This window comes from Cnephaeus nilssonii (genome assembly GCF_951640355.1).
Source record: "Cnephaeus nilssonii genome assembly, chromosome: 6".
Lineage (NCBI taxonomy): Eukaryota > Metazoa > Chordata > Mammalia > Chiroptera > Vespertilionidae > Cnephaeus > Cnephaeus nilssonii.
Window position 1 is genome coordinate 103,471,135 of NC_137077.1, and position 27,104 is coordinate 103,498,238.

At 42.4% G+C, this 27,104-nt stretch overlaps 1 protein-coding gene across 5 annotated transcripts in view; it reads left to right on the forward strand.

Annotated features, from left to right (window-relative positions):
* FGF9 (fibroblast growth factor 9) overlaps nt 1–27,104 on the forward strand; it is a 215,321-nt gene that overhangs the window by 68,254 nt on the left and 119,963 nt on the right. For 4 of the 5 annotated variants that reach the window (XM_079774113.1, XM_079774111.1, XM_079774110.1 and 1 more), the window contains exon 3: nt 22,055–22,119. The exons of the other annotated variant lie outside the window; for it this stretch is intronic. In XM_079774113.1, coding sequence (XP_079630239.1) covers nt 22,055–22,119 — 65 coding nt within the window. The remainder of the gene's footprint in view (nt 1–22,054; nt 22,120–27,104) is intronic. 5 annotated transcript variants of the gene reach the window in all.

Here is a 27,104-nt window from a genome sequence, read left to right on the forward strand (position 1 = left end):
ATGTGAGAGAAACACATGGATTACTTCCCTCCTGCACGTGCCCCTACCAGAGCCTGTGCCAAAGAAGAGCCTGCATCCGAATGACGTGCCCTTGATCAGAATCAAACCCTAAAACTTTGGTCCACAGGCTGATACTCTCTCCACTGAACCAAATTTCTAAGGCCATTTTTATTCTTTATGCCTTAGTTCCTTCTTCCCTTTCTATTTTTTTTTTTTTTACAGTAGTCCCTTTAGTATTTCTTGCATTGCTGGCTTGGTAGTAATAAACATCCTTAGCCTTTTTGTTTGTTTGTTTTGTTTGTGAAGCTCCTGACTTCCCCTTTAATTTTGAATGATAGCCTTTCTGGATAGATTATTCTGTGATTCTGTCCCTTGCTTTGCATCACTTTGTGTATTTAATTCCATTCCCGTCTGAACTTACGTGTTTCTGTTAAGAAATCATTTGATAATCTAATGGGAGATCCCTTGTAGGTAATTCTGTCTCTCTTGCAGCCTTTAAGATTCTGTGTTTGTCATTAATGTCTTGCATTGTAATTACGACGTTTCTTGGTGTGGTCTTTTTGGGTTCATCTTGTTTGGAAGTCTCTGTGCTTATGTGACTTTTTCTTCCCCAAATCAGGGATATTTTCTGTTTTTATTTCTTCAAATAGGTTTTTTAATGCTTGTTTCTCCTCTTCTCCTTCTGGCAACCCTATTATATGGATGTTATTTGGTTTCATTTTGTCACAAATTTTCCTTGGGCTCTCCTCCTGCTTTCTATTTTTTTCTCCAATTGCTGTACACATTGGATGTGTTTTCTACCCTGTCTTCTAACGTGCTAATTCAGTCCTTTGCTCCTTCTAGTCTAGTGTTGAGACCTTCCATTTTGTTTTTCACATAGGTATATCCTTCTTAATTTCCTCTTGATTCTTTCATAAGTTATTGATTTTCTCATCCATTGAGTTTAGCAGCTTTATGACCTTACTCTGAATTCTTTGTCTGACATGTTGCATGCCTCTGTTGCATTTAGTTCCTTTTCTGGTGACTCCTCCTTTTCTTTCCTTTGAGGGTTGTTTCTTTGTCTTCCCATTTTTGCTCTCACTGAAATGTCCAGGCACTGAGTTGCACCAGGCCTGTGGCTGAAGTGGTGGGTTTGGGGGGAGGGGCACGCTCTGAGACTCACTGGAGGACCCAGGCACCTCAAAATTGTTTTTAAATTATATTTAATGGGGTGACATTGGTTAATAATATTATATAGGTTTCAGTTGTACAATTTTATAATACATCATCTGTATATTGTATTGTGTGTTCACCACCCCATGTCAAGTCTCCTTTCATCACCATTTAGCCCCCTTTACCTTCTTCTACCTAGATGTAACTTCTTAATGAACTTCAAATGGCTAACTTGTCCCTCTAAAATGAATCATTAGCTGTATCCACATGACTGAAAAACTAGCAGATTAAAAATAAAGTTTCAGTTAATCTTCTCTGCTATATATCAAATATCCATATGTTCAAAATATCCAAGCTGCAATTATTATGTTTTTATTTAGAAGCTTTACACTTGTACATATTATGCCTTTCCTCAAATACCAAGTACAGAATTCATACTATACTTTTTAACTCACTCCTTTAAAAGTGTAGTAAAAACTGCTCAATTGTGGGTAGATGTGACTCAGTGGTTGAGTTTTGACCTATGAACCAGGAGGTCACGGTTCGGTTCTTGGTGAAGACATATGCCCTGGTTGCAAGTTCAGTCCCTAATGTGGGGCCTGCAGGAGACAGGCAATCAATGATTCTCATCATTGATGTTTCTACCTCTCTCTCCCTCTCCCTTCCTCTCTGAAATCAATTAAAAATATATTTTTAAAAATGTAGGATCATCATTTCAGATTTGTGGAGGGCTCAGTTATTGGCCCATGGGCTCTCTACTTCGTGGTTTGGGTGTTAAGAAGCAGTGGCTCTCTTTATATTTTAACTTTTGCTATTTTAGTTATGATGTGTCTTGGTGTGGGATTATTTGAGTTTATCTTGTTTGGGACTCTCTGTGATTTCTGGACTTGTGTATCTTTTACCTTCACCAGGTTAGGGAAATTTTTCACCCATTATTTCTTCAAATAGATTCTTGATTCCTTGCTCTCTCTCCTCCTTCTGGTACCCCATGATGCAGATGTTATCATGCTTAATGTCCGAGAGGTCCCTTAGACTTTCTTCATTAAAAACTTTTTTTTTTGTTACTCTGCTTGGATGTTTTCTGTTATCTTGTCCTCTAAATCTCTGATTCAGTCCTCTCCTTCATCTCACCTGCTGTTAATTCATTGTAGTGTATTGTTCATTTTAGATATTGTATTCTGCATTTCTGACTGGCTCTTTTTTATGTTTCCTATATCCTTTTTAATGCTTACTATCTCTTTAACTTCTCACTGAGATAATCTATTATTCTTCTAAGGTCCTTGAGCATCCTTATAACCATTATTTTAAATTCTGCATGTGGTATTTTGATTGCTTCCATTTCATTTAGTTCTTTTTTGGAAATTTCTCTCTTTTGTTATTTGAATCTGGTTTCTTTGTTTCCCCATTTTGCCTGCCCTTTGTGTTGGTCTCAGTGTATTAGGTAGATCTGCTCTGACTCCTAAACTTGTTATGATGGCTTTATGATATAGGTGTCTTGTGGGGCTCAGTGGTGCAGTCTTCCAGATCACCTGAACTAGGTGCTCTAAGAATGTCTATTGTGTGGGTTATGTGTGCCTTTCTGTTTAATTGAATCTTGAATGCTGTTGACCTGTTTGTGATTGAACTTAACCCTTATACTGGCTGAGTATAAGGATATAGACCTTGATCACAGTGTATCAATCATTGTGCAGGGTCCACTTCCCTTCCCCAGGTAGAGTTGTTCCCATCAGGGTCTGGTGCCTTCCAGTATCCCCTTTGGGTATGGCTAGATGGGTCGAGGTCTGGTGTGGCTTGAAGCCCACCACTGGTTGTGTTGCTCCTGGGCCCACTTGGACTGTGGTGGTTCTGGACAGGTCGATGTCAGATATTGCATATAACTTGCCTTGGGCTACCTATCTGAAGCTACCTCACTATTTACTATTTGTGGCTGTTTCTGCTGGCCCTAGTTGCATATGCAAGGGGCCAAGCTGTATACAGGGTCAGTTTCTTCCAGCTCTCAGCCAGAGGCAGATCAATGGAAAGTCAAGGCTCCCTAAGGTTCACCTCACCTGTTGGCTACTCTGCCACCCTTTAGGTTGCCTGGTGTTCCTCCAGAGCATTCTGAAGAAAGACTGTAGAGTGGGTCCAGACTGGCCACAACCCACACACCCTTCCATGAGGTGGGAGCTTGGTAGGGTGGGGATTGTGGATCTCTTGTTTGAGGGCAGCTCAGTTCGGCACTCAATGGGGGGAAGTGGTCCCTATTCCAGAATCATACCACTCAGTCTCTGCTGGAGTCTCCACCCCTAGCTCACTCAGGAGGAGGCAACCACAGATTCAGGTTGGGTGCAGCTAGCCAGCTCCATTGCAAGAGAAATCTAAGTAGGACAGAACCACTAGGACTCAGAAGGACAGATCAAAAGAGTCTTCTGTTGGGGATGGTGCCAACTGAGCCTTTGGGGGGAGGGAATGTATGTAAAAATGGCTCCTTCCCCCTGTGCTGCAACTGCACATATGGTTGGTAATTTAAATATCTGTCCTTCTTGAGTGTTCTGTTTTTTTGATGTTTCTGCTGATTCTGATTCATGGTGTTTTTTAATTTTTGGTTTTGTGACATTTGATTGGGAGCTCATTTTTGATTTGTCTTCATATTTGGAAAACCTGTGGACCTAAGTTGAGGATGTTTGTTTCTTCTGGAAGCCAAGGATTCCACTGGACTCTTTCAGAGTTTCTGGCTAGATCCTTGTGTCTTTATTTTAACTCTCCTCCCTTCAAGATAGCTAGGCTGATATTAATAACTATCACTAGAGCAATGCAGTCCTTTACCTATATTTCTACCTTACTGCTTATGTTTCCTCCTTGTAGGTTTACATCACGAATGAGAAAAGACTAGGCTACATAGTGTTAAGAAACAATTTTAAAAATCTCAGTGGTTTAAAACAGAAAAAGTTGATCTTTCACCTACATTAGTTCTGCTGCAGGTCAGAGAACCTGCCTGTCTACAACACCTGCCCGCTATGCTGTGACTAAGCAGCCCAGGTTACTTTTTTCTTATGGTTTTAGTGTCTCAGTGTGAGGTCTTTGCCTTCATTATGTTAAGGGAAGAGAGAACAGAGAATTATACATGAAATCTTTATTTCAGTAACTTACAGTGACACTTGTCATCCAGTTCATATTTATTGGGGAGTTATGTGACTCCCCTAGCTGTAGAGGAGCTGGGAAATGCTGTCTTCCACATGCCTAAGAAGGAAAGGAGAACCTGACATTGGCAAGCCCTAGTAATGACTACCACATTCTAATTCCTGAAAGCATAGCAATGCAGCAAAATGGCATTTTATGCAAAGTGCATTTGTTCCACAGTGAGAGGGCCACTGAGTGTTTAAAAACTCAATTTACTAATGTTGATGAGGTATATGGATTAATGAGATGTTTCCTAATTTTACTTATTTAAGAACAAATACTTTTATTGTTTAAGTCCAATGAAATATAATATAGTGGATATGAGTTTGGTAGAGGCAGCACAGAGTAGTGTATATAAATAAAAAGAAAGATATTTGAAAAATATAGGTCAAACAGGATTATGAAAGGTAAGAGATTTTTGGAAAAACTTATAAGACACACATGCTACCATTTCACCGCTGTTTCTTTTTTTAAAATTCTTTATTGTTGAAAGTATTACAGATATTCCTTCCCCCCCTAACCCCCTCACCTCCTGTCCATGAGTTATGCATATATGCATACAAGGTTTTTAGTTAATTACTTCCCACCTATCCACCCTCCTCCACCTTCCCTCTGAGGTTCTGCACTCTGTTCCATGTCTCTGGATCCACTTCATTTGTCAGTTTATTTTGTTTCTTAGATTCCACATATAAATAGAATCATGTGATACTTGTCTTTCTCTGACTGACTTACTTCACTTAGCATGATACTCTCCAGGTCACTCAATGCTATCTCAAAGGTAAGAGATTCTTCTTCATTATTACTGCACTAGTGTCCTGGTGCACGGATTCGTGCACATTAAAAGGAAATTAAATAGAAGAAATATTTTAATATCGCTATTCACTTTCTAATAGAAGTGTCAACCAAATTCACAATCGACAATGACAGATTGAAACACACGTTTGCAATTGGCGCCAGCGAGAGATTTATATGTATCATGCATGTGCGAGTCAACAGCCTTTTATATATATAGAACAAACTTGCTTAATTAGACCTGCTTTCTGATTTAGCTAAACTTTTTGCAGCCCAGTGAAGCACCCCAACTTCTCTTTCAGGTAATTGTCAGCAACACTGCAGTAAATATCAACACAAAGCAGATTATTATTGTAGATCACGCAGGGAGAACAAAGGGTAAAATATTTAACTGCAGCAGTGTTTAACTATATTCTGCACAGTGAAAAAGCCTAAAGTAATTTTCAAGGTCCACCATTTACTTCTTTTCAGTTGGGTCAAGTGTCTAAACTTTCTAAATCTTCATTTTTTGGCTAATGAAAATAAAATAGGATTCTACCGAGTCTCCTATCTACCTACTCCAGGACTTCTGGGAGGATCAAATGAGATGAGGCACGGGAAAACGCTTCACAAACATTTGGTTAAACTGTAAAATGTTTGCATCTGGCTATAAAGCAAGTTGTTTTTCCTGGACTAAAGAAACTCCAAGGAGGCTAGTCGCTAGGGAGAGGAAGCTGGGCGTTGCTACTTGACATCATTACCCGGCACCCACAGCGAACGTTTCCAGGCTGGGCTGGGCTGTGGGCCACATTTTGCGCCATTGGGTCTTGGCAGCATTGGCTGCGATTTGGTGGGGTGTCGCCTTGGGGTGGTGGCAGGGCCTGTGTCCCATTTGGGGGAAGCTGAGTGTTGGTTTGTTGGTGCCAGGTCCATGGTGCTGTTTATTTTAAAACTAGAGGCCCGGTGCATTAAATTTGTGCATGGAGGGGGGCGTGTCCCTCAACCCAGCCTGCACCCTCTCCAATCTGGGACCTCTCGAGGGATGTCCGACTGCCCGTTTAGGCCCGATCCCACCGGGCAGTCGGACATCCCTCTCACAATCCAGGACTGCTGGCTCCCAACTGCTTGCCTGCCTGCCTTCCTGATTGCCCCTAACCGCTTCTGCCTGCCAGCCTGATCACCCCCTAACCACTCCTCTGCCAGCCTTATTGATGCCTAACTTCTCCCCTGCCAGCCTGATTGATGCCTAACTGCTCCCCTGCCAGCCTGATTGCCCCTAACTGCCCTCCCCTGCAGGCCTGGTCACCCCCAACTGCTCTCCACTGCAGGCCTGGGTCCCCCCCAATTGCCCTTCCCTGCAGGCCCGGTCACCCCCAACTTCCCTCCTCTGCTGGCCTGGTCACCCCTAACTGCCCTCCCCTGCAGGCTTGATCACCCCTAACTGCCCTCCCTTGCAGGCCTGGTCTCTCCCAACTGCCCTCCACTGCTGGCCATCTTGTGGTGGCCATCTTGTGTCCACATGGGGGCAGGATCTTTGACCAAATGAGGGCAGCCATCTTGTGTGTTGGAGTGATGATCAATCTGCATATTACTCTTTTATTAGATAGGATAGAGGCCTGGTCCACGGGTGGGGGCCAGCTGGTTTGCCCTGAAGGGTGTCCTGGATCAGGGTGGGGGTTCCCTTGGGGCGTGGGGCGGCCTATGTGATGGGCCTGTGGTGGTTTGCAGGACAGCCACGCCCCCCAGCGACCCAAGTGGAGGCCCTGGTATCTGGGGTTTATTTATCTTCTACAATTGAAACTTTGTAGCCTGGAGTGGAGCCAAGCCTCCTGCTTGCTCCGTGGTGGATTTATGTATCTTCTATAATTGAAACTTTGTAGCCTAGAGCGGAGGCCAAGGTAGGCCAGGGCTTCAGAAGCTTGGCTTCCTCCATCGCCAGGGGCAATCCTAGCCTCCTGCTCTTTCCAGCTCTGTGGCTGCCACTATTTCTGTTTAGATTTATTTATCTTCTATCATTGAAACTTTGTAGCCCTGAGTGGAGGCCTAGACCGGCAAGGGCAGGCGGAAAGCTTGGCTTCCTCCATTGCCAGGGAAACCCAAGCCTCCCTTCTGCTCTCTGTGGCCACAGCAATCTTTGTTGGGTTTATTTGCATATTTGCTCCCGATTGGCTGGTGGGCATGGCTGGTGGGTGTAGCGGACGTCTGGTCAATTTGCATATTACTCTTTTATTAGATAGGACTAGGAGCCCGTTGCATGAAGTTTCGTGCAATAGACTTTTCCTTCACCTGGCTGCTGGCACCAGTTATCTGCCAGCAGCAGTTTTCCTCTGGCCACCCAACGATCAGAGCGCCTCCCGCCAGCACGATCGGCCACCCCGAGAGGAACTCTGATCGGAAGGCGCTCCGATCGGGTGGGTGGCCAGAGGAAAACTGCTGCTGGAGGAAAACTGGTGCCAGCAGCCACACAATTGGCCACCCCGAGTTCCGCCACCAGCGTCTTCCGCAGCGCCGGCCGTTTAAGCTGGCGGGAGGGGCAGGGGTCGGGGACTCGCGAGTCCCCACCCCCCGCTCCTACCGCCAGCCAATCGGCCACCCTGAGTCCCGCCCCCCGCGCTCCAGCCGGCCCAATCGTGGGCGTAGCGGAGTGATGGTAATTTGCATATTACCATTTTATTAGGTATGATGGCCAGTGCACGTAATGGCAGCTCGGTGGGCTCGGCGAAGCTCCGGTGCACCCGGTGCACGGCGGCGGGCTGGTCCAAGGTCGCTGCGGCGGCACTTGGGTCTGCAGCGGCGACCAGTCGCCGGGCGAGTGCACCTGGATCCAGGACCCAGCGGGGCCTCGTCTTCCCGATCCCAACTCCCATCGGTCAATTCCTTCTCAGCAATTCCTCCGGCCATTGTTCTGGATGGTGTCTGCTCTGTTTTCCAGTTGTAGTTTCAAAATTGTTGTGGTAGGCAACAATCAGTCTTCTGCCCTGTGCCGCCATCTTGGTCCTCCAGAAGATTCTTAAGTAACCTTATAAATGTGGTTCTGAACACTGTGTCGTCCATTAGTTTACTTTCCTTCATCCCTTCTATTCGTGACCTGCTTCGGTGTCTTCACCTTTTGGCTGCCTCCCTATCGCTCAGCTTCCCCAGTTTCCCTAGGTGGTCACTCTTGGTACCCTCCTTTGTGGGCTGAGTGCAAAGTCTTGGTGTTGTTAAGCCTTGATTGTTGTTGGTACACTGGGAGGATTTGACCTCCAGTCCAATTGGCTGTGAGGATCAGCTGTGTCTACGCCGGGAGACAGCCTTATTCAACTAGACTTGCAAAATTGTAAAAGCCTCTATGCTCAGCTTGGATGGGGCGGAGTTTCAGGGTGGAGCCTACAGCCTTGGCTTCCCGTCAGCCCCGCCCTATGAGGTTCCTGTGTCTCAGTGTCTCTCTGTACTCCCTGGAAACACCTCTGAGAGAAAAGCGCCCTGGAGTTTTGCCCGCTGCCAAACAGTCTAGTCTCTCCCCCAATGAATCTGGATTCCCAGATTCTCGCCCGGAACTGGGTTTCAGTCTAGTCGGAACTGGGGCTCAGCGCAGTCTGGCGCTTTTGTCTCCTTCCCACCAGGGCAATTCAGCGGCACAGTCAACAGACCATCCTCTGCACGCATTCCCGTGCGCGCCTCCGGTGCTCTGCCTTTCGCCGCTTCTCTGCATTTCCACCTTACAACCCAGATTCCCCCAGTATAAGCCTGGCTTCCCAGGGTCTTGCCCGGAACTGGGGTTCAGTGCAGTCAGAACTGGGGTTCAGCACGGTCCGGAGCTTTTGTCTCCTTCCCGCTAGGGCAATTCAGCGGCATAGTCAAGAGTCCATCCTCTGCGCACATTCACGTGCGCGCCTCCGGAGCTCTGCCTTTCGCCACTCCTCTGTGTTTCCGCCCTACAGCCCAGATTCCCCCAGTATAAGCCTGGCTTCCCAGGGTCTCACCCGGAACTGGGGTTCAGTGCAGTCGGAGCTGGGGTTCAGCGAAATCTGGAGCTTTTATCTCCTTCCCGCTAGAGAACGCCGGCCAGGCCGTCAGCCGCCCCCTTCTCTCCGGCTCCATCCTCCCCGCATGCGCACGTGCTCGTGTCTCCGTCCGTGTCTCCATACCTCATGGTTTTACGGCTCCTCTGATTTTCCTTGTGGTTTTCTCTTTCCTTCTAGTTGTGGGCATTTCAGTCAGCCAGCTTTCCTGTGGTTCTGGATGATGTCCGTTTTGACTTTTAGTTGTATTTTTGAAATTGTTGTGCCAGGCTGTAGGTTAGGTGTTTAATCTATGCCGCCATCTTGGTTTCCTATTCCCAAATATCTTAATTTTTTTTGTTGCAATGGTAAATGATATTGTTTGTTTAGTTTTTCTTTCTGAGAATTCATTATTGGTGTATAAAAAAGCCATTATTTTTGGGTGTTGATTTTGTATCCTGCTACATTGCCAAATTCATTTATTAAATCTAGTAGTTTTTTGGTGGAGTCTTCAGGGTTTTTTACATATAATATCGTATCTTCTGCGAAAAGTGATAGTTTTACTTCCTTCTTTCCAAATTGGCCACCTTTTATTTCTTCTTCTTGTCTGATCACGGTGGCTATGACTCCAGTAAGAGTTTACCACTGATTCTTGGAAGCAACTGATTAAGTACCAATAATGGTACTCAGTGAAATGAGCCATTCTAGAAAGTTTAGGATGTGTAACATTAGTGGAATTAATTCTTTTTCATTCTTATTAGAAATATTAATTGGTTGTTTCCTTACTGATAGTTTCCTTTTTAACATAGTGTTATTATATAAATGTATCTATCCATTTATCTAATTGTCTTTGGGCTCTAAAGTGAGCTTAATTACAAAGCATAATAAAACATACGAAGATCAACAATGTTAACTGCTATATTTTACTCCAGTTCCTTGGAATATTTATTAGGATCTCTGTATCTAAGGCTAAAGTGAATTACAGAGTTTTGAATAATTGCTATGTATGCAGCTTGGAGAAGTAACTGAAACAGGAAAGAAATCTATTACGTCACAACACTATTAAGGAAACAAATATAGAATTACTAGAGTTTAAACCTATTTTCAGTATTTTTAAGTTATATGTTGAATGAAAATGCTAAACTTGAAGAAGCTTATTGAGTCTCCAGCTTCTTTGAGCAGATGTCAAGGGCTAATGAATACAAGGAGTATTATTATTGTTAATAACAATAATTAATAATAAAGTTTATCTTAAAATGTGATGTTTTAAAAATTATATTGAAGATGACAAAATGTATATATTTTTTCTCAATAAAGTTTTAGATTGTAAAAATACATCATAATTATTGTTTCCTATAAAACACATTGTATTTTAATTATGATTATTTCCTGTAGTCAAGATATTTAAAGAGAATACATATGCAAAATGCACCAAATTTTTGGGAAGAGTTGCTGTCTGAATAGAGGAAAATATATCGTTATCCTAATATCTACACTGATAACAAAGGCAAATACCATTTGTTCATTATAGCAGTAATAGAAACGTTTGAATTCTCTAGAACTTAATTTTATTTTTGAGGGTCTCTATGACCTCAAAATTTTAAAATACTTTTTTTCATGATAAATTTTGGTATGGGTTTTTGCAAATTTCTGAAGTACTGGTTAGTAAAAAGTTTTTTTCTTAGCACATAAAATGGCCAACGTAAGTGATGCCACATGCCTGGCATGAACTCATTGAATGTCTCCAGCAGCTGAGCAGGTGAGTCACTACACTTGATTTGAATAGGCTCAGAGTTATTAGGTGATATTAGATTTAGATTTGGAAGAAAATTCTGAAATCACTTATTAACTTTCTAATTTTACAAAGAAGATAAAATGAACCCAGGGACTTTGAATTTTGTGCTGGGTCTAACAAAATATAACCCAGTTCTCCTGACTCCTAGTGAAATGCTTTTTTTTAGATCAGCAGTCGCCAACTTTTCAGACCTCATGGACCACTAGTGGTCTGCGGACCACCGGCTGGTGACCGCTGCTCCAAAGGTTTCCTTAAACCAGTGGTCACCATCCTTTTGGACCTCATGGACCATCAGTGGTCCACGGACCACTGGTTGGCAACAGCTGTTCTAGATAAAGATTCTTCTTTAAAAAAACCCCACTATCTTGCTATTAGGCTTTAATAATTTGGCATTCTAAATACGGACTGGCAAAAACAAAGGCTGCCTACTAAGTTGTTAATGATGAAAGTTTTTTGTTGTTGTTATTTGTTTGTTTTTGTTTGTTTCTTTGTTTTTTAATTTTTTTATTAAGGTATTATATGTGTACATATCTTACCATTGCCCCCCTACCCCAATCCCATATATGCCCTCACCCCCAGAGTTTTGCGTCCATTGGTTATGCTTATATGCATGCACACAAGTCCTTCAGTTGATCTCTTATCTCCCCACCTCTCCCTAACCTTCCTGCTGTAATTTGACAGTCTGTTTGATGCTTTACTGTCTCTGTATCTATCTTTTTGTTCATCAGTTTATAATGTTCTTTATTATCCATAAATGAGTGAGATCATATGGAATTTTTCTTTCATTGACTGGCTTATTTCACTTAGTATAATGTTCTCCAATTCCATCCAGGTTGCTGCAAATGGTAAGAATTCCTTCTTTTTTATGGCAGCATAGTATTCCATTGTGTAGATGTACCACAGTTTTCTGATCCAGTCATTTGCTGACGGGCACCTAGGCTGTTTCCAAATCTTAGCTATTGTAAATTGTGCTGCTATGAACATAGGGGTGCATATGTCCTTTCTGATTGGTGTTTCTAGTTTCTTAGGATATATTCCTAGGAGTGGGATTACTGGGTCAAATGGGAGTTGCATTTTCAGTTTTTTGAGGAAACTCCATACTGTTCTCCACAGTGGCTGCACCAGTCTGCATTCCCACCAGCAATGCGCGAGGGTTCCTTTTTCTCCGCATCCTCGCCAACACTTGTCGTTTGTTGATTTGTTGATGATAGCCATTCTGACAGGTGTGAGATGGTACCGCATTGTTGTTTTGATTTGCATCTCTCGGATAATTAGTGATGTTGAGCATGTTTTCATGTGTCTCTTGGCCTTCCTTCTGTCTTCTTTTGAAAAGATTCTATTTAGGTCCATTGCCCATTTTTTTTTATTGGATCATTTATCTTCCTTTTATTAAGTTGTATAAGCTGCCTGTAGATGTTGGAGATTAAACCTGTATCAGTGATAACATTTGCAAATATGTTCTCCCATACAGTGGGCTTTCTTGTTGTTTTATTGATGGTTTCTTTTGCTGTAAAAAAGCTTTTTATTTTGATGTAGTCCCATTTGTTTATTTTCTCTTTAGTTTCCTTTGCCCTAGGGGCAGTATCAGTGAAGATGTTCTTTTGGCATATGTCTGAGATTTTGCTGCCTGTGGATTCCTCTAGTATTTTTATGGTTTGCTGTCTTATGTTTAAGTCCTGTATCCATTTTGAGTTTATTTTTTTGTGTATGGTGTAAGTTGGTGATCTAGTTTCAATTTTTTGCATGTATCTGTCCAATTTTCCCAACACCATTTTTTGAAGAGACTGTCTTGAATCCATTTTATGTTCATGCCTCCTTTGTCAAATATTAATTGAGCTTAGTGGTTTGGGTCGATATCTGGATTCTCTATTCTATTCCATTGATCTATATGTCTGTTCTTGTGCCAGTACCAGGCTGTTTTGAGAACAATGGCTTTGTATTACAGCTTGAAATCTGGTATTGAGATCCCTCCTACTTTATTCCTTTTTCTCAGGATTTCTGTGGCTATTTGGGGTCTTTTTTTATTCCAGATGAATTATTGGAGAGTTCTTTCTAGGTCTGTGAAATATGCCGTTGGTATTTTAATGGGCAGTGCATTGAATCTATAGATTGCTTTGGGTAGTATGGACATTTTAATGATGTTGATTCTACCAATCCATGAACATGGTATGTTCTTCCATCTGTTTACGTCTTCCTCTATCTCTTTTTTCAGTGTCCTGTAGTTTTCCACGTATAGGTCTTTTACCTCCTTAGTTAAGTTTATTCCTAGATATCTTAATTTTTTTGGTGTGATGGTAAATGGGATTGCCTTTTTAGTCTCTCTTTCTGTAAGTTCACTATTGGTGTATAGAAAGGCCATAGATTTCTTGACGTTAATTTTGTATCCTGCTACTTTGCCAAATTCATTTATAAGTATATTAGTTTTTTGACGGAGTCTTTCGGTTTTTTTATGTACAATATCATGTCCTCTGCAAATAAGGACAGCTTTACTTCTTCTTTTCTAATTTGGATGCCTTTTATTTCTTCTTGTCTAATTGCAATGGCTAATACTTCCAGTAGTATGTCAAACAGAAGTGGTGAGACTGGGCATCCCTGTCTTGTTCCTCTTCTTAGGGGAAATGGTTTTAGTTTTTGCCCATTGAGTATGATGTTTGCTGTGGGTTTATCATATATAGCTTTTATTATGTTGAGGTATGATCCTTCTATTCCCACCTTGTTGAAAGTTTTTTATCAGTAAAGTGTGTTAGATTTTTGTCAAATGCTTTTTCTGCATCAATTGATATAAGTATGTGATTTTTATCTCTCAATTTGTTTATGTGATGTATCACATTTATTGATTTGTGGATATTGTACCATCCTTGCATTCCTGGGATAAATCCCACTTGGTCATGGTTTATGATCTCTCTGATGTACTGGTGGAGCCAATTTGCTAGAATTTTGTTGAGGATTTTGGCCTCTATGTTCATTATGGATATTGGCCTGTCATTCTCTTTCATTGTGTTGTCTTTATCTGGTTTTGGTATTAGGGTGATGATGGCTTCATAGAATGAGCTTGGAAGTGTTCTTTCCTCTTGAATTTTTTTGAATAGTCTGAGGAAGATAGGTTTTAATTCTTCCTTGAATGTTTGGTACAACTCTCCTGTGAAGCCATCTGGCTCTGGGCTTTTGTTTGCCAGTAGCTTTTTGATGATTGCTCTAATTTCTTCCATAGATACTGGCCTATTGAGCTGTTTAGATTCTTCCTGATTGAGTTTTGGAAGGTTATATTTTTCTAGGAATATGTGTATTTCCTCCAGGTTGTCCAGTTTGTTGGAATAGAGTTGTTTGTAGTATTTTTTAACAATCCTTTGTATTTCTGCAGGTTCTTTTGTTATTTCTCCTCTTTCTTTTCTGATTTTGTTTATTTGGGTCCTCCCTCTTTGCTTCTTGGTGAGCCTGGCTAGAGGTTCATCAATCTTGTTTATCCTTTCAAAGAACCAGCTCTTGGTTTTGTTGATCTTTTGTATTGTTTCTTTGGTCTCTATGTCGTTTATCTCCACTCTGATCTTTATTATTTCCTTCCTTCTGCTTACACTGGGCTTTTCTTATTGCTCTTTTTCTAACTCTTTGAGTTGTAGGGTTAGGTAATTTATTACTATAGATTCTTGTTTTTTGCAGTAGGCTTTTAGAGCTATGAATTTCCCTCTCAAGACTGCTTTCACTGTGTCCCATAGATTTTGGATTGTTGTGTTTTCATTGTCGTTGGTTGCCATGATGTTTTTTATTTCTTCCTTGATCTCTCTGGTGACCCAGTCATTGTTTAATAGCATGCTGTTTAGTCTCCATGTCTTTGATTTCTTTGGATTGTTTTTATTGTAGTTGATTTCCAGTTTTATGCCACTGTGATCTGAGAAGATGCTTAATATGATTGCTATCTTCTTGAATTTGAAGAGACTTTGCCTATGTCTCACCATATGGTCCCTCTTTGAAAACTACCCATGTGCACTTGAGAAGAATGTATATTCTGTGGCTTTGGAGTGAAATGTTCTGAAGATGTCAATTAATTCCATCTGGTCTAGTGAGTCATTTAGGATTGATGTTTCTTTGCTGATTTTTTGTTTAGAGGATTTGTCCAATGGTGATAGTGGGGTATTAAAGTCTCGTACTATGATTGTATTGCTGTCAATCTCTCCCTTGATATCCTTCAGGAGTTATTTTTATGTATTTGGGTGCTCCTGTATTGGGTGCATATATGTTTATCAGAGTTATTTCTTTTTGTTGGATTGCTCCCTTTAGTATTATGAAGTGGCCTTCCTTATCTATTATTATGTCTTTCACTTTGAGATCTAATTTGTCAGATATAAGTATTGGTACCCCAGCTTTTTTTTCATTTCCATTCCTCTGGAAAACCTTTTTCCATCCCTTCATCCTCAGTCTGTGTCTTTTTTTCTGAGGTGGGTTTCTTGTAGACAGCAGATATATGGGTCTTGTTTTCTTATCCAATCCGTTACCCTATGTCATTTAATCCATTTACATTCAAAGTTATTATTGATAGGTTCTTATTTGTTGCCATTTTTATTCTTTACCCCTGTGTTCCTTCTTCGCTTCCTATTTCTTTCTTTCTTTCTTTTTTTTTTTTTACAGCAGATCCTTTAGCATTTCTTGGATTGCTGGTTTGGTGGTGATAAATTCCCTTAGTTCTTTTTTGTCTGTGAAGCTCCTGACTTCACCTTCAATTTTGATTGATAGCCTTGCTGGGTACAGTATTCTTGGATTCAGACCCTTTCTTTGCATGACTTTGTGTATTTCATTCTATTCCCTTCTGGCCTGATGAGTTTCTGTTGAGAAATCAGTTGCTAGTCTGATGGGGGTTCCTTTGTATGGAACTTTCTGTCTCTCTCTGGCCGCTTTTAATATTTTTACTTTGTCATTGGTGTTTCCCAATTTAATTATAATATGCCTTGGCATCGGTCTTTTGGGGTTCATTTTGCTTGGGACTCTGTGAGCTTCTTGGATTTGTGTGGGTTTTTTCTTCCCTATATCAGGGAAGTTTTCCGTCATTATCTCTTCAAACAGGTTTTCTTTCCTTGCTCAGTTTCCTCTCCTTCTGGAACCCCTATGATGTGGATGTTGTTTTGTCCCAAAGTTCCCTTAGGCTCTCCTCCTGCTTTTTTTTTTCTTCTAGAAGCTGCTCTACTTGTGTATTTTTTCCCATCTTGTCTTCTAGCTCACTTATGCGGTCCTCTGCTTCTTCTAGTCTACTCTTGATGCTTTGTATTAAGTTCTTTACAGCAGCGATGTCATGTTTCTTGGTTCATTTCTTCTTGGTTCTTCTTCATTTCCTCTTGGTTCTTACTCATATTGTCGAATTTGTCTTCCATTCTTTTCAGCCACCATATGACCATTTCTCTGAATTCTTTCTCTGATAGGTCGGTTGCCTCTAACTCGTTTATTTCATTTTCTGGTGATGCCTGCTTTTCTTTCATATGCGGGCTGTTTCTTTGTCTCCCCATGGTCTCTCTTCTCCGGATGTCTGTTTATCTAGTTCTTTCTCTCCTGCATTGATTTAAAGGCACAAAATACAACAGAACCAGGTACAACACACAAGGTACTGAACTGAAATGTATTCACGATATTAATAACCCCCAATAAAGGTGACCACCAGAGAAAGGCAAATTAGGGGATAGGAGAGAAAGAAGAAGAGGGAAAAGTAAGAAAGAAAAAAAAAGGAGTGTCAAAATGAAATTGGGAAAGGAAAAAAAAAGTAAGAGAGACAAAAACAAGACTAAGAGAGAAAAGGGGAACAAACTATATATATGGGGAGGAAACTCCAATAAAACAATCACTAATCCCAGCCAATGCTAGCAACAAGTACCTGGAGATTAATACAAACTACAACACCAACTAATATCAAACGAGGCAAGGGAAAACAAAAGTTAAAAAGAAACAAAAACAAAGCAAACAAAAACAAACAAACAAAAAGACTAAGCAAAACAATCTCACAGAAATGCTTAAAAATTCGATATAATCAACATTCAAGCAAACAACAACAAAAGGACAGAGAGAAAAACATTTTTTTGATAGTTAAGACAGCAAAGAGAGAGGTGTGTATGGACTTGTAGCAGGGGATTGGAAATTAGATATATAAGTAGGGTGAAATTTTAGCAGGTGGTAAACAGAAAGAATAGGGAAAATCTAAAGCAGGAAAGGGTAAGATAAACAGGACACCAAAAGGGGAAAGGTTAGGAAGCAAGTGATGGCATAAAGGTAGAGTTGAGATAGGGTAAAACAATGCTAAAGGAAAGATGAAAATAGAATGTAGAACACTAATCCCAAAGTAAAATAAAGAGAAAATAAATGACACTTTAAAAAAAAGAAAAGGTAAAATAGTAGTAGTAATAATGCTGATTGAAAATAAAAATGTAATAATTAAAAAGGTAAAATGAAGTGAAGAAAAAAGAAAAAAGTTAGTTTCTTAAGTAAAAGATGCAAAAAATGAAAATAAAAAAATAAAAATAAAGAAATAAAAAATAAATAAATAAAATGTGCAGTAGTGAAGGTCATTCACTTTCTCTATTGTTCTGTTTGGCACGCCTGTTTTCCAGTCTGCAGCGTTCCACTGCTCTTCAGTGTTGTAAGCCAGTCCTGATTTTTAAGTAGGTGGTGTCTTAATTTCTCGTATTCCTTTATTTTTGATTACACAAGAGTCAATTTGTGATTCAGCCCCTGGGTGGCAGCGTTTCTGGATTGACTTCTGGTTCTCTATGGCCTCTCTAGCCTTCTTTCCCTGTGGCACTCAATACCGGTTTGTGGAGGTGGGCTGTCCCATAGCTGGCTCTCCGATGGTCGCTCCCCACTCCGATCCCCAGGTTCCAGAAAAACAACTTCCCCCTGCAGTCTCCCAGGGCGTCCCCAACTGGGTGATCCTTGCTTAGTAATCAGAAGCAATGAAATGTAGAGGAAAAAGCCCAAGTGCGCGAGCAATGGGTCCGCGCGCAAGCCTAAGCAGCCTGCACACCTTTGAAACGCCTAGGCTATCCCTTCGCGCCAGATCAAAATGGATTGCTTTTTAGAGATCCCTTCTGTTAGCAGCTCTGAGGACCCCCTTCCACATTCATGGATCACGCCAGCCCCAACAGCCACGGACTTTTCTAGGCACAGACTTTCCCGGTCTTCCAGCTCCCGCAGCGCGCGCATTTCTCTCTCCCGCCGGAACCAGAGACCTCACCTTATCCCCGGTGAAATCTGACCTTTCCGTGGTGGAGTGAAGAGCTCCTTTGAATCTGCGTGTTTGTGCCAATTGGGGACCGGTGTTCTGGGGCTCCCAGCTGTTCAGTGGTCGCCGCAGTTGTGGATTTTCAGGCTTCTGATAGGATCCACTTTCCCTTTCAAGATGGCGAGGTTTCCCCGTCCGAGCCCATAGCTCCGTGAGGGGACCCAGCCACAGCCACAGTGGGGGCTGCCCGGTCAGGGGAACCCTGTCCAGCAGTCTCCCACCTTCTCTTGGAGTTTAGCTGTCCCTTAGCTTGCCAACAAACACTCTCCGTGCGACCCTCAACTGCTCCTTCTTTCTGCTCTGGGACAAGGCTCAGAACAAGTCTGTCCTGCCGCCATTTTCTCCTCCTTCAATGATGACAGTTTTGTTTACTTCTTACCAAGTAATCATGAAGTACATTTCCAACCTTGAACTCCCTCTTGTTTCTTACCTGTCATTACTGATTAATTCTTATTGTATAATGTGCGTCCAGTTTCTCAATAGAAAGTGACCAGAGGATGAATCTACTCCTTTTCATTGACAAGAAAAAATAGTGACATAAAAATAAATGCTCTATAATATACATAAAAATATTTTTAGAAATGTTTTACTTGTGGATATCCTTTGGAAAGAAAGAGGGACAGTAGTTTTATAGCTTGTGGTCACCAACCGATAGCATAGTAACAATGTTTGGAGACTAGTCTACACCTCCTACTTAGTAGTGGCATTGTTTCTCCTGACTTTATTGTAAGCAGCTTCTCACACTGATTATTGTCCTGTCTCTAACACCCCATCCTGGTGGACATAGTCCTGCTACAGCCCATAATAGCTACTTTATCTAGCACTGATCTAACTCCTCTGTTACAGCAACAGCAGTGCTCAGACTTGAGGATGTCTATGGTAATGGCAGTAGTGACACTCAGATCATGGAAGCACCACAGACATTACTAGTATATGGACTCATATTTCTGGTGGTTTTGAAATTGTGGGATAGCAAGAAGACCAATAGCTGTGACAACATAAGGCCAGGTTGATGGGAGGGAAGCCAAGCTTATGTGGTGCCTACTCAGTGCCAGTATTGTTTCATTCTATCATTCAACCTAGATGTATAAGCTCCACTTTCTAGAGTAGAAGATAGTTTCTGAGAGATCAGGTTTCTTGACCGAGGTTGTCCAGCTTATAAGGGCAAATCTGGGGTTTGTGTCCATATTTCATTCTGGGCCGGTTGCACTGAGATTCTCACTACTCTGCTTAGCTTCGTAGCCCCCAGCTCCCATGTCAGGGGCTTCCACACCGATTGGACTAAAAGAAGGTTCTGGGAGGAACTGGGAGATGTCGGAGAAGCCAAGGCATTTCTCTCTTTCCCTCTCTGGTGTGGCTCTGTCCTGCCACAGGTCCAGCTTCCACCAAGTGACCCTGAGCTCTAATAGCACACCTTCCCCTTTTAGTTCACAGTATTGCTACTTCTCAGGTTGTCTGCTCAGCAATCCCATCACTTCTGAATACCTCTATTCCAAGTTTATTTGACTCTGAGGTTGATATTAAAAACAAAGCAACATCATCTGATTTAAGTCCAAGAACTGCCATTTATTACCTGACTTCTTTTCTCTAAAATTGAGTTAAAACTTTCTCCTAGGGTTTTTTGAGGCTCAAATGGAACAATGGAGGGGAAACCTACATTTGTTGTAAGAAGATAAGTTATCATTGTGTGTTTCTGTCACTGAAGCTGACAACCCACACAGGCAGAGGGTCCTTAACTTCAGTAAAACATTTCTGTCTACAAAGTCTTCTATCTGGGAAACTTCAGACATCATTGTTGCCTGTATCTCACCCACAGAGATTCTCATCTTGGTTGTCCTGGGGGTGGGGTAGTATAAATATTTCTCTCTGTTCCTCGTCCAGCGCAGCTAGAGAGCAGTCCGGTTCCTGAGTAGGGGCGGCTAGGGATTGAGAAAATGAAAGAAAGAGACAGACACAGAGATAGAAGGAAAAAGCTGGGGCCAGGTGGGACCACTGTCCTCTGACAGGGACAGGGACCTTGAGCCAATACAGCATGTTTATTTTATACAGCAAAAAACAGGACGTTTTATTAAAAGCCAAGACAAAGGAGATTATGTGCATTCTTGGGTGGGCTTGAGTCATATTCATTTCTGGTGCTTGGCTGGATTTAAATAACAAAACCCACCCCCTGGCACCTGGGCTGAAGGTCAAGCTGACGACACTCCTGCCTTTTGGCAAAGTGTGTTTCCAGGACGTGGCTTTGCCAACGCCACTGGATTCAGCTGACAGTAATTAAAGAAATGCCCATGTGCCTTCCCAGGTGCTCTCTACAGGGTAGCTTTAGTAGGAGTCTTGTTGGTTATAATGAGCAGCTGGAGAGAGAATCAAATACTGCTTTACAGCAGTGGTTCTCCATGTGTGTTCCTCAGACCAGTAGCATTGGAGTCACTTGGGAACTTGTTAGAGATTCACATTCTTGGGTCCCACCCATACCTGCTGAATCAGAGACTGTAGACTGGGGCCCTGCCATCTGGCTTAACGAACCTTCTAGGTGAGTGATGTCTGCTCAGGTTGGTTGGGGTGCGGCAATGGGAGGTGCATGTGCAGTATTTCAGCCTCAGATGTTGAGCTCCCTCTGGCTTTTCTCTCCTTTCACCTCAGCTCTCTTGTGCGGTCCCAGCTCTCCACTGGTGAAGGGGCCCCTTGTGCCATCCCAACCACAGTTCTGGGTACTTTCTGTTAGCCTATGCACGTACTGCTTACATCACTTTTTGGCTGCTGACTCTGGCAAGCCAAATTCAGACATTGAGGTGGAATTTATTTGTGCAACACCTATGTACTAGTATTAAGCACCCACTGTATGCCAGGAACTGTGCATGGCCCTGAGAGTGCCCCAATAAAGTAGGAGAGAGTCTCTGCCTTCACAGCACTTACAATCCAAGAAGAGACCACCAAGCAGTTGAGCAATTAAAATCTGCCATCACAAATGCTGTGGAAGAACTCTTGCCCTAGCAGGTTTCCCACACATGAGAATAGCACCATTATTTCTCTGAGCTTAGTGAGCATAAGATTTACTCATATCAGATTTTCTTTTTCACATAATGAAGGTAAAATGAATACACAACTGCTGACAAAGGGAAGGACCCATTTCATTAGACATGAAGTAATAAGGCTATGATGGCTTCAGACCTTGAAAGGGTAGGACCTGAAGTGAAACCATCAGGGAGGACTGGGTATATAAGCCCTGAGGGCATTCATGGGCCTGGGACCACACAGGAGAGTTTGCTAAGAAGAATTTGGGAGGCAAGGCTCTGATCACACAGCATATGTGACTCTGAAGCCCTTGTCTAGTAGCCAAGTATTCACTTCAGCAATAGTTAGGAAGATGACCATTGTTTTAAAATGCTATATTATTTAGGACCTACTCTGTTTTGGAGAGTCAAACCATTTGAAGTGGCAGTGCTCATTCTCTCCACAAGGGAGCGTCTATATTCTTTGTTTTCATTTTCCATCTGGTGGCCAGTTTCTAGTTTCAAACTGGCTTGAAATAAACAGAAGAGTGACTTAGATTTCGCTGTTTGCAGAGCCAACTTCATGTAATTTTGAAAGCTCTGTTAATTCTAAGTGGTTATAATTTTTCCATTGGAACTTTGGAGTGTTAGATTAGGATGTCAGAAAAGCAAGGGCTGTGCCTCTCCTAACAGAATCCCTATGATATGTGGGCTCAGTGTTAAGAGAGTTGATCTGTGAAAAATTTCCTTCACTAATGCCTATGAATAAGACCTGTCTCCCTGCTGTTTCAAAGAATACTAATATAACAGAAAAAAGAGGTTGATCCATTTAAAATCATGAAACAAATGATGTATTTTCTTTTAAAAAATATATATTAAGATATTTATTTATTTTAAATATTTATTGTTGGGAGTGTTACAGATGTCTTCCCCTCTCCCTCCCCCACAGTGACCCCCTCCACCAGGTCCCCGCCTCACCCAAGGCTTTCACCACCTTACTGTCTGTGTTCACAGGTAAGATCTTTAGTTAATCTCTTCCTGCCCCCCTTTCCCCTCTTCCCTCTGAGATTCATCAGTCTGTTCCATGCTTCCATGCCTCTGATTCTATTTTATTTACCAGTTTATTTTGTTCATTAGATTTCTTGTTTGTTTTGATTTTTAGATTCAATTGTCGATAGATAGGTATTTGTTGCCATTTTATTGTTCATATCTTTTATCTCTTCTCCTCCTCTTTCTTCTTCCTCTACTTTAAAAAAAATGTATATTACAGGGGGTGCTGAAGATGGCAGCTGGCAGGACGGAGGTGAAGGAGAGGAAGTGAGTGAGTGAGGGGATGAAAGGAGAGGGTGTGGATGTTTGTGGTGTGTGTGAGTGAGTGAGTGAGGGACAGTTAGATCCCTGTAGGAGCAGCAGGGGCTGGCAGACCCGGCTCTCTTGGACAAGGAGAGACTACCACCGCTGCGGGTACTACCTGGACTGCGGGACTCAGGCATGGAGCCCACGCCATCTTGAAGGGGAGAGTGGCCTTTTCTAGGAACTCATCAGCACCACCACCCAGACAGGCCCTGGAACTGCCCCATGACCCAGCAGCCACTCCAGCCAAAATCCTGCTGCCCCACCTGCAGACCCGCGGACCCTGGGACCTCCACCTCCAAAGGTGCACCGTTCCTGCAGCAGTAAGTGCAACTTCCCCCATCCCCAGCGGCAGAATTCCAGACACCACATTCATGCGTTTCAGCGTGCAGGCATCCAGGGCACACCACTCTGTAGGCAGTACCTGGGAGCCACTGGGAGCCCCTGCTGGGTGTGATTTTGTACAGACAAGGGCGCGCTGCCCCGCAGTAGAAATTCTGAACTCCCTCTTCCTGAATAACTGCCCACAGACACCCCGGCTGCATAACTTCAGCACCAGGGCCCCTCAGAGTGCATCAGAGCTCTGCGCCAGCAAACGCACTGTGCATTTCCAAAGAGCAGGCACCCTGAGCCCATCTATCCACAGGGCGCTTATGGGAGCTGCTGTGAGCCCCCGCTGGGTGCAATCTTGGACAAACAGGGAGGCACTCCCCCAGCAGTAGAAATTCTGAATTCACTCATCCTGGATACCTGCACACAGACACCCTGGCTGCGTAACTTCAGCACCAGGGCCCCTCAGAGTGTGTCAGAGCTCTGTGCCGGCAAACGCACCGCCACAGTCACGCATTTCCAAGGAGCAGGTACCCTGAGCCCATGTATCCACAGGGCGCTCTGGGGAGCCACTGGGAGCCCCCGCTGGATGTGATTTTGTACAGACAAGGGCGCGCTGCCCCACAGTAGAAATTCTGAATTCCCTCTTCCTGAATAACTGCCCACAGACACCCCAGCTGCGTAACCTCAGCGCCAGGGCCCCTCAGAGTGTGTCAGAGCTCTGTGCCAGCAAACGCACTGTGCATTTCCAAAGGGCAGGCACCCTGAGCCCATCTATCCACAGGGCGCTCGTGGGAGCTGCTGTGAGTCCTCGCTGGGTGTGATCTTGGACAAACAGGGACGCACTCCCCCCGGCAGTAGAAATTCTGAATTCACTCATCCTGGATACCTGCCCACAGACGCCTCAATTATGTGGCTTCAGTGCCAGGGCCCTTCAGAGTGCTTCAGTGCCCCTCGCTGGCAAACGCACCATGGATGCCCTTGTGAGCCTCCACTGGGAGCATGCACCTATCCACCACAGGTGCAGCAGCAAAAGCTGAGTCTGCCCACCCCACAGCTGCAAAACTCTGGACACCACAGTCACGTCTTTCCAGAGCGCAGGCCTCCTGATCCCCATCACCCCAACAGACGGATCCTGGGTACCACTGGGAGTCCCTGCTGGGCACGTACGATTTTAGTCAAGGGCGCAAGACAGCAAAAATTGGGACACCTCCCTCCATGGCTGCTGACTTCTAGACACCACAGTTGTACCTTTCCAGCTTGCAGGCCTACATCAAGAGAACCCAAATAGCTCAAGTAGGGAGCTACACTAGATTCCCAAGCCCAGGAGACCTGAGAGATCACACCAGTAGCATCATCCCCAAAAGAACCTGGGTAGCAAAGCAATCGGACCTATAATTAAAACGTTACAGCAAAACATGGGAAGACAAAAAAAGCAATCCCCAAAGAAAAGAAAAAGAGGAATCACCAGAAAGGGAGTTGAATGAAATTGAGGCTAGCAACATATCAGAGAAAGAATTCAGAGTAATGGTTATAAGGATGCTCAAATGGCTGGATGACAAATACAAACAACTCAATGACAAATACACACAACTCAGTGAGAATTATAAGGAGCTGCACGATAATGTCACCAACATGAAAAGGAACCAAGAGGAACTGAAGAATAATGTAGCTGCAATAAAGAACACAATGGAAAGCTTAAACAGTAGACTAGAAGAGGCTAAGGACCGCATCAGCGAATTAGAAGACGAGGTAGGAAAAAACACACAAACACAGCAGCAATGGGAAAGAAGACTTAAAAAGCAAGAGGAGAGCTTAACGGAGCTTTGGGACAATAGAAAACGAAACAACATTCACATAATAGGGGTACCAGAAGGAGAGGAAGAGAAGCAAGGAATAGAAAACCTCTATGAAGAAATAATGACAGAAAACTTCCCTGATATTGGCAAGAAAATAACTATGCAAGTCCAAGAATTACATAGAGTCCAAAACAAGATGAACCCCAAAAGACTGACACCAAGACACATCATAATTAAATTGGCAAACACCAACGACAAAGCAAGAATCTTAAAGGCTGCCAGACAGAGACAGAAAGTTACCTACAAGGGATCTCCTATTAGAATATCAACTGATTTCTCAACAGAAACACACCAGGTCAGAAGGGAATGGAATGAAATATACAAAGTGATGCAAAGCAAGGGACTTAATCCAAGAATACTTTACCCAGCAAGGCTATCATTCAAAATTGAAGGTGTTATCAGGAGCTTCACTGACAAAAAAGGGCTAAGAGAGTTTATTACTACCAAGCCAGCAATCCAAGAAAAGTTAAAGGGACTGCTGTAAAAAGAAGAAACAGAAAGGCAAGAAGAAAAACAAACAGTAAGAACAAAAATGACAACAAACAAGTACTTATCAATAATAACATTAAACATAAATGGATTAAATGCACCAATCAAAAGACACAGGGTAGCTGAATGGATAAGAAAACATGACCCATATATTTTCTGTCTGCAAGAGACCCACCTCAGAACAAAGGATTCACACAGACTGAGAGTGAAGTGATGAAACAAAATTTTTCAGGCAAATGGAAATGAGAAAAAAGCTGGGGTTGCGATACTTATATCTGATAAAATAGACCTCAATGTAAAAGCCATAACAAGAGATAATGAAGGCCACTACATAATACTAACGGGAGCAATTCAACAAGAAGATATAACTCTGGTAAACATATATGCACCCAATACAGGAGCACCCAAATACATAAAACAACTTCTGGAAGATATCAAGGGAGAGATCGATAGCAATGCAATTACAGTAGGGGACTTTAAGAACAGGAACAAGACAGGGATGCCCACTGTCACCACTCCTGTTCAACATAGTACTGGAAGTGCTAGCCACAGCAATCAGACAAGAAGAAGAAATAAAGGGCATACAAATTGGAAAAGAAGTAAAATTGTCATTATTCGCAGATGACATGATACTGTACATAGAAAACCCTAAAGACTCCATCAAAATATTATTAGACTTAATAAATGAATTTGGCTATGTAGCAGGATACAAAATTAACACCATGAAATCTATGGCCTTTCTATACACCAACAGTGAACTTACAGAAAGTGAGACTAAGAAAACAATTCCATTTACCATCGCACCAAAAAAATTAAGATACCTAGGAATAAACTTAACAAAGGAGGTAAAAGACCTCTACTCAGAAAACTACAGGACACTGAAAAAAGAGATAGAGGAAGACATAAATAGATGAAAGAGCATACCGTGTTCATGGATTGGTAGAATCAACATCATTAAAATGTCTATACTACCCAAAGGAATCTATAGCTTCAATGCTCTCTCCATTAAAATACCAACGGCATATTTCAAGCTCTCCAAAAATTCATCTGGAATAAAAAAAGACCCTGAATAGCTGCAACAATCCTGAGAAAGAAGAGCAATGTAGGAGGGATCTCAATACCAGATATCAAGCTGTATTACAAAGCCAGTGTTCTCAAAATTGTGTGGTACTGGCATAAGAACAGACATATAGACCAATGGAATAGAATAGAGAACCCAGAAATCAACCCAAAGCACTAAGCTCAATTAATATTTGAAAAAGGAGGCAAGAGCATACAATGGAGTCAAGACAGTCTTTTCAACAAATGGTGTTGGGAAAATTGGACAGATACATGCAAAAAGTGAAACTGGACCACCAACTTACACCATACACAAAAATAAACTCAAAATGGATAAAGGACTTAAATGTCAGATGGAAACCACAAAAATATTAGAGGTATCCACAGGCAGCAAAATCTTAGACATATACTGAAGCAATTTCTTCACTGATACTGCTCCTAGGGCAATGGAAACTAAAGAGAAAATAAACAAATGGGAACTACATCAAAATAAAAAGCTTCTGCACAGCAAAAGAAACCATCAACAAAACAACAAGAAAGCCCACTGCATGGGAGAACATATTTGTCAATGTTATCTCCGATAAGGGTTTAATCTCCAACATTTACAGGGAACTCATACAACTTAATAAAAGGAAGATAAACAACTCAATCAAAAAATGGGCAACGGACCTAAATAGATACTTTTCGCAAGAGGACATAAGGAAGGCCAAGAGCCATATGAATACATGCTCAAAGTCACTAATCATCTGAGAGATGCAAATCAAAACGACAAGAGGTACCATCTCACACTTGTCAGAATGGCTATCATCAACAAACAACAAGTGCTGGGAAGGATGCGGAGAAAAAGGAACCCTCGTGCACTGCTGGTGGGAATGCAGACTGGTGCAGCCACTGTGGAGAACAGTATGG